At 36.8% G+C, this 8,613-nt stretch overlaps 1 protein-coding gene across 1 annotated transcript; it reads right to left on the reverse strand.

Annotated features, from left to right (window-relative positions):
• Nucleotides 1–268: 268 nt before the first annotated feature.
• On the reverse strand, nt 269–5,327 carry slc39a1 (solute carrier family 39 member 1). Its single transcript, XM_079837038.1, has 4 exons — nt 4,786–5,327; nt 3,886–4,016; nt 3,498–3,803; nt 269–2,195 (listed from the first exon to the last, which is right to left on the reverse strand). The coding sequence occupies exons 1-4, from the start codon at nt 4,898–4,900 to the stop codon at nt 1,842–1,844; spliced, it is 906 nt and encodes a 301-aa protein (XP_079693164.1). The 5' UTR covers nt 4,901–5,327; the 3' UTR covers nt 269–1,841.
• Between the last annotated feature and the right edge of the window lie 3,286 nt (nt 5,328–8,613).

Consider the following 8,613-nt stretch of genomic DNA (forward strand, 5'->3'; position numbering starts at 1 on the left):
GGATGGCATAGGGGTGAGTAAATTATCAGGAAATGTGTATTTTGGGGAACTAATCCTTGAAGTCTGTGCTCCAAAGCATTAAAGATGTATGACTGTTTAAGTTGTTAATTTCCTAATCATGGTCAAAAAGTGAATAAATTGATTAAAACTACAGCATTAATATAATTTAGTACCATAAAATCCCCTAAACATATTAAATACAAAATATTGTCGAACTAAACTATAGTACAATAATTTCATTGAAATAAAAGAGAGGGTTAAATTGTTGTGGACAACCACTCATTTAAAGCATGATACAAAATAAAGACCAAGAAAAATCTCCCATAGAGCAATACTGTCACTTATCCTGAGCCAGGAATATGGCGTGGCTGTGTTTGGAATTGAATACTAGAATACTGCAGTATACACTGAGTATTTAAAAAAATATATATAAAAAGTGAAACAGTATGCATTATGCAGCCACATACATTCCATATTATGCTAAACAGTTGTGAGATAATGAGTGGCATCCAGTTATCATCTGGAATATAAAATGTTGCATTTTTAAATCAGTTTAAAAATACCTTTGGGAAGTTTTGTTAAATAACAACACAAAAGAGATGTGTATAATGTATATTTTGGGTTCATTCATCACACTGGAAAAGGGAGGTTGAGCACACTCTGCATGGTGGGATATCTCATGCAGTATGTTCTGGTTATATTCTGTACAATTTGACAAAAGTTGCAACTCCTTGCATACTGAACATGTACATACTGAAATATACATATTATATACTGCAAAAATAGTACTAGTATTATGCCATTTTTAAACATTGTCAATACTTTACCGACATTGTGTGTAGAAGTCTAACATCTAGAGGCTAAATCGGGTATTGCAAGATAAAGTCATGTTTGAACCAGATCCTACTGCTTTTCTGCTACTCCAAACAAAGCATGTTGAATCACAGAACTCGTTTTTTCCATTCCATTGCATTACTTTTCCTTTGTTTTTCAATGTTAAACATTAAAAATGCATGTCATTTGTCGTTTCTCTTTCTAATAAGGCACAATAGTCTACAGAAAGAGGTCTGCACTAAAATATCATGCTCTTTCCACTGGTTTGAAATGCAGATATTTATACGGTCTTAATAGTCTGCATAATCATACATTTAATATGATTATTGAACATATACATTTGTGTTATTTAATGAACACACCACATTTGGACTCATTTTACTGTGGAATCTCATAAAATCTTTTATATGATCACGAGTACAAATTGTTCAAACATTTGGCTGCTCGGCAAATTTACCGTGTGCAGGAAATGTGGCACACAAAGGGTGAAAAACCAGTATGTACATGGTACACAACACTATTAAAAATACAGAAATATGGCAGTTAATGTTCATAATGTAAATTAGTATTTGAGTATATATATATAAATTAGTATTTGATCAGACAACTGGTGCTTTTATGGATAGTGTTGTGCAAGTCAAAGAGAAAACACAAAAGTGGCATGTGACCAGTTAGAAAAAGGCAAAACAAGTTCAAGTAAAAATATTTGTAAAAGTCACAATTTGCACGCAAGATACTATGTCATTCGATGCTGAAATCTGGTCAGCAAAAGAACGATAAAAGTAATTTAAAACACTTTGAAATGATCTGGTAAAAGTTTGTAAAAAAAAAAAAAATCACCATCTTTGTTCTTGTAAAAAGCAAACTCTCAGTTCCTCTATAAAACGAGTAGTGAATCTTTCATTTTCCTGAAATTGTGTGCAGTTTGGAAGTCTTTTCTCACTGGGTGTGATTACCCAGAGGCTCCAGTTTTCTAGCCAGAGATCACAAAAAATGAAAAGGGTCTTTCAGCCCATAAAACACAGACCGGCCATTACAGAGAAGCCACAGAGGAGGAAGAATACTTTGAGCAGTGGCCGCTCAGGGGAGTTCAGTTCATGGGGAAGGATCTCTAAGAAGGTGATATAGACAAACGTCCCGGCTGCCAGCCCCTCCAGCACCGCCTGTATAAAAGCACCGTCCTCCAGCTGAGCCTCGATCACTAGAATGCCGATGCCAATGCCGAGAGGAGACATCACAGCGAAGACGGACACGTAGAGCCCCACCCACATGGGCTTGACCGCGCTCTGAACCAGCTTCACCGACAGACTGAAGACAATGATGCTCTTGTGAACCAGGATAGCAATGCAGATCTCCAACACCTGAGCAGAAAGAGGAGTGGAAAAAGTGAAACTTGTCTTTGTTACATTCATCACTTTCTGGCTGATGTCACCAAGCACTCTTATTTTCCATCATAAAAGATAAATTCCGGATATTCGGTTTCATATTACGAAAGTAAAATAGCTTGGGAATTCTGCTTTGTGCTGACTTTGTAAAGTGTAATTTCTATGCACTTTACAATTACTAGAAGCAAAAATTCTGACAAAATATTTGCAAACTATTTCAAAATGAAAATTCTGTCATTTACTCACACTCATCATGACTTTCTTAAAGGGATAGTTCAGCCAAAAATGAAAATTCTGTCATCATTTACTCAAGTTGTTCCAAACCTGTACACATTTCTTTGTTCTGCTGAACACAAAGGAAGACATTTGGAAGAATGTTTGTAACCAAGCAGATCTCGACCCAAAAAAACGAGCGTTTAAGGAGACAAAAGTGGATACAGGCAATAAGACGTGAAGCATCAGCAGGAAGAACGGGTGAATTTTGGGATCCTGACACTCAGTATGCCTATGGGTGCAGTAAAGATTTTGTCACTGTTAAGTCAAATATCCAAATGTCAGTTTTATATATTATATTTCCTGTCGCTGATTACGTTCCCCTCCAGTGGGCGCAGTTCTCAGTGTAATATAACATGTCGCGCTCTGTCTCAATTGCCTTTATCCACTTTTTTGTCCTTAAACGCTCGTTTTTTGGGTCAACAGTTTATAAAAACTTTTTTACGTTCTGGGTTGTTTAGCTTGTTTGCTCTACACCTTGTCACATATCAGCTTTTATACATTGTTCTGTTTTTTTTTTTACAATTCAAAAATGACAAATCGACCACTTCAGGCAATACAAAGTCAATGGAGACAGTTTAATTATTTCCCCCCCCGGTGGGCGTGGTCTTCAGATTATGACGCGTGTCGCTCTGTCTCTACAGTATTTTTTTCCTACTGTGGTAGTCAATGGGGGCAGAGATCTGCTTGGTTACAAACATTCTTCCAAATATCTTCCTTTGTGTTCAGCAGAACAAAGACATTTATACAGGTTTGGAATAACTTGAGGGTGAATAAATGGTGACAGAATTTTTGGGTGAACTATCCCTTTGGCATTTATCTAAAGACTAAAGTGCTTTGGCACCCTAGGGACATAGGACAAAACCCAACAAAAACAGCATGATTTTGAGTCACAATGCTAAACCGAACTATAAACCTTTGGACCTAAAACTTTATCAGTTTTCTAACAATGTCAGCACAGTGACTCAACACAGATGTCTTGTCAAACAAAACTCACTAAATCACCTTAGTGTCCGTGGTCTGCAAGCCAATGGCCAAACCCTCAAACACCGAGTGGAGAGAGAGAGACAGGAAGAGCATGAAGGAGCGGAAGGATGAGTGCGCGTGAAAATCCACATGGATGTGGTGACCACTGCCCTCCAGATCATTCAGCGAGTTCGATCCGTGGGCATGTCCGTGACCCGCCGGAGCTAAAAGAGGAGCCGTCTCCTCATTTCTGAGGCCCTCTGTGCAGCTCAGAACCATTTTTTCTAAGATTAAGACTGTGAAGAAGCCACACGCTATGATGAACTCTGCGAGCGGGAAGCCCTCCTGGAAGATGAGGAGAATTGGTATCAGAAACATGGAATTACAGGAACATATTGACTTTAATTTGAACATTCAGCGAGCTCACATCAAGGCCTTGTTTTTTTAGCACTTCCTGAATGTCGGAGAGGTAGTCTGGGATGATGTCTAATAAACAGGCGGACAGGAAGACGCCTCCTGCAAAGCAGCTCACAAAACTCAGCACGGCTCTGTGGATTGCTGGAAACAAAGAAAAACACAAATCAAAGTCACGTTACATTGATTAATGGTGCTGCTGATTGACATGAATGGTGCAATCTTTCTCTAATCACTCCTTTTAGCTTATCAGCCAAAGTAAAACGTTTCGCCACATGGGATTTTAATCAGGAGCCCAGAAATAATTAAAAACACATCATAACGGATCATTTTATTTACTCACAACCTAATGTTTAGGCATAACTGTAGCCATTTGATTAAGCAGAGCCCTACAACTCAAAAACAAACTAACCAAAGCGTTAATGACATTTTACTAAACTGATAACTCATAACCATGTGAAAACCACATCCTATTCTGGTTGCACAGGCAATTATTTGTGACATCTGTGTCTATTTTTTAATTTTATTTTTGTGTGTGTGATTCATAACACATTTGGGTTACTATAGATTACTGTGGGTCATGTTTAGTTTTGCTTGTTTAAGCTTTTTTGTTCAAACACCAGTTTCACTTCCACCCTGATGCATTGTTAAACGTGTGTGAACTGAAGTCTCCTCATCAGCTGACTCTGATATGTTTGTTGTATAAAGCAGAGCAAATTCCAAATATAAATAAAGACTGAGCAAATTCCACATAAATACATACGCACATATATACATAAACACACACTTGTACATATGTGAACAGATGCACAACATGCAGTACATAAATACGTTGCGATGAGGCGATAAATGAAAGAAAACATCATGTATTGGACAGTAAAACACCCCCAAAAGCACTTAAATGATTATTTACCTGTTCCACTAGTGACTTGAAACCATTTCATCCGCGCTGGGATGAAACCAAAAAATAGAGTTAAGAACAGCAGCCCAAATAGAGCTCCCACTTTCACCTGTAGCAGGTAATCCATCTCGACAAAGTGATCACATAAAACTGAAACTAAATGTAAACAAACAGTAGAGAGAGGACAGGCGCCTCTGCCAAACTCTGATTAATAAAATATAGGTAAATGTTCTAACGTATAGCGCTGTCTTTGAACGATGAACCCCATGATTTTGATGTTCACGATAGTTTAGCGGTTCATTCTGATCAGGTTTAACATCTGACGACTTGCCAATGCATGTTTGTCAGTCGTTCGTCCCGCCCCTTGTTTCATGACCTCCAGCTACTTCCGGCTTGATTTAACCGCTCGACGTCCAACTTAACGTCTAATGCCACTGAAATATCCACATTTTCAAGTTATAGTTAATATTTTAATTACAATTATGATTAATGTACATGTCTAGAATATAAAATCTGAGGGTATTCCAAAAGTGCATTTTGTTTTTTGAGCCACCGAGCGCCCCTTGTGGAAATAATTTGTTACTTCAGCATGATAGTAGCCTATTTATTTCTATTTATTCCAGTTCAGTGATTTGACTGCATGGCATAAAGCCGTGGTTCCCGGTATGACTAAACCGCACATGACTGGCTTGTGACTGAAAAAAATAGTCATATCAGCATTGATGTACAATGTAGATTGGTAGCTGCGTGTTCTCTATTTCATTTATATTTATTTTACAGAGGAAAATAGAGAAGATGCAGAACTTGATTTATTGCGTATTTGTCAAAACCTGATTGAGTTGGCACAGTGGTCTTTCTACTTTTAATATTTTTATTCTTTATCTTTCACTCCTACCCAATTGGCTAATAGATTACCAATCCTATACATTGCATTTTTCCCATTCACATGCCAAAAGTAAATCTATTTATTATTTTTTTATATGCAATAATTCCAGTCATCGAATCCGAGCAGCATTAAGTGTCCCTTACTAAGCAATCCAGAGGCGACAGTGGCAAAGAAATCAACTTTTTATTTATATAGCGCTTTTTACAATGCAGATTGTTTCAAAGCAGCTTCACGGTGTTAAACAGGAAAATAATGCAACAGAATTTTATTCGGCTGTACAGCCGCTCTGGAGAAAACGGTGATTCATTTCAACTAGCCTATCATATAGTGACAATGTGGGCATTAGATCAGTAATTTAGTTTATATGATTAATTTAGTTTACTTTAGATTTATTTGGATATTTAGTTGAAAATGTAGTGTTTAGAACCCACGCTTCATCAGCTGACATCATTCAATCAATCAATCAATCAACATTTATTATACAGCCCTTTACAACACTCAAAGGGAACCAAAGTGCTTTCTAATAAAACAAAACAATAAGACAAAAATTGAAAAACAACAACAAGAAAATACATAATATACACAAAATGCTTCACCAACTGCTAGATATTAAAAGCCAGTCTAAATAAATAAGTTTTAAGCTCAGCTTTAAAAAGGCCCAGATCAGTGATAGTGCGCATATCAGCGGGAGCTTATTCCAGAGTCTGGGCCTCTGCTACAGAAAAAGCCCGATCACCCCAATGTTTGTACCGTGACCGTGGGACATCCGGGGGTTGATTTGTTGACCTAAGACTCTAAAGTGGTGGAAATAACAGATGATGGACACAGCACCAAAACAGACATATACAGTTAAACCCACCACAAATGTAGCGTGCAAACTCTAAACACCAAAGTAACACAAATCAGTTTAAATAGATGTGTTGGGTTTCAGTGATGTTTAGATAACTATAAAAGAGTTCACATGTTCCCTTGAACATGTTTAGCTATTAGATAATTACTTCAGTTAGTTTTTTTTTAAACAAATTGAAGCATTTAAACTGATATAACTATCAGTTTATATACTTCCATAAGTTTTTATATTATATTATAGGCTATTATAATTTTATTATAGTGTAAGCCTAATAAAGAATTGATCTCACAAGGGGATTGTTTAGGGATCCTTGCCATTAAAATGTTTGAAAACCCCTGATATAGAAAATCTTGGAAATTCATAAGCAATAAACAAACATTTAATGTTTGTTTAATAAATGACTGTACAAAAACACATTAAGAACCACCGCAGTGTAACTGCTTAATTTTTTTCACATAATATTATATTATAAAGAATTGAACTGTCCTGGGGGAGATTTTAATAGTATTTCTTGGTAAAGAAGACTATAACAGCACTGTAAAATGTGCTTAATTTAGTGACTTCTAAATTAACCGTTTTTTATTAAAAAATTGTATTTAATATATCGCTACGTTACATCAATGGTTAAATAAAATAGAAATGGCACATTAAAGTTAAAAGTTATAACTGCATGATGAAACCCCTTTTTTTGTGTGCGTTTACATACGCTGTAAAGAATGTTTTTGCTCAGGTGACCAAAATGTTCACCCAATAGAGAAAAGTTTTGCTCAGCGAGAAAAGAAATTGGAGGGAACATTGCCTAAGAGCCCTATTTGGCTGACGCAAAGCCAGCATCTCAGTTATATAAGGTGGGGCAAGGCCATTTAGAGCTTTAAAAACCAACAATAGAATCTTAAAATCAACTCTAAAAGAAATTGGAAGCCAGTGGAGCGAATAGAGAATTGGAGTTATATGCTCACATTTGCGTGTGTTGGTTAAAAGACGGGCTGCCGCATTCTGCACCAGCTGAAGGTGCCTGAGCGACGACTGTGAGAGACCAGCGCATGACAATAATCTAATCTTGAGCTGATAAAAGCATGAATAGCTTTCTCAAGGTCAGAGCGATTCAAAAATGGTTTGACCTTGGCCAAAAGACATAACTGAAAAAAAAACTAGCTCTAACCACATTGTCAATTTGTTTATCAAATTTCAGGCCACTGTTACAACCCCAAATCAGAAAAAGTTGGGACAGTATGGAAAACGCAAAAAAAAAAAGAAGTGATTTCTAAATTTACTTTGACTTGTATTTCATTGCAGACAATATGAACACAAAATATTTCATGTTTTGTCTGGTCAACTTCATGTCATTTGTAAAATATGCATCCTTTCCTGTCATTCAGACCTGCAACACATTTCAAAAAAAGTTGGGACAGGAGCAATTTAGGGCAAGTAATGAGGTAAAATGGTTAAATAATGATGTGATTTGAAACAGGTGATGTCAACAGGTGATTGTAATTATGATTTGGTACAAAAGCAGCATCCAAGAAAGGTCTAATCCTTTAGGAGCAAAGATGGGCAGAGGATCGCCAGTTTGCCAACAAATACGTGAGAAAATTATTGAAATGTTTAAAAACAATGTTCCTCAAAGAAAGATAGGAAGAGATTTGGATATTTCACATTCAACAGTGCATAACATAATTAAAAGATTCAAGGAATCTGGAGGAATTTCAGTGCTTAAAGGACAAGGGCGCAAGCCTAAGCTGAACAACCGTGTTCTCCAATCCCTCAGACGGCACTGCATCAAGAATCGTCATTCATCTATAAGCGATATCACCACATGGGCTCAGGACTACTTTGGCAAACCTTTGTCAAGTACCACAATACGTCATACCTGTCAAGTTTTGGATTTGAAAATAAGGGACATTTTTCGGCGCCCACCGCAAGCAGTCCCACCACCCCAACCAAGCTCCAGTATCCCTTACATTTTAAGACAGGTGTTATAGCCCAAATGAAAACACAAAAGGTTATATATGATGAGCATTTATTTAAAGGCTTATTTGCATATTTTCTGTTCATTAAACATTGCTTGTTACATTTTATTTTCATTCCACACATTCTTTTCATT

This window comes from Gobio gobio, assembly GCF_949357685.1.
Source record: "Gobio gobio genome assembly, chromosome: 2".
NCBI classification, from domain to species: Eukaryota; Metazoa; Chordata; class Actinopteri; order Cypriniformes; family Gobionidae; genus Gobio; species Gobio gobio.

Coding starts and splice junctions, on each gene's coding strand:
- slc39a1 (XM_079837038.1), bottom strand. CDS start 4,900: ATGGATTACCTGCTACAGGTGAAAGTGGGAGCTCTATTTGGGCTGCTG. Junction 3,804..3,885: donor TAAAAAAACAAGGCCTTGAT/GTGAGCTCGCTG, acceptor CTCATCTTCCAG/GAGGGCTTCCCGCTCGCAGA. Junction 2,196..3,497: donor TGCAGACCACGGACACTAAG/GTGATTTAGTGA, acceptor CTTTCTGCTCAG/GTGTTGGAGATCTGCATTGC.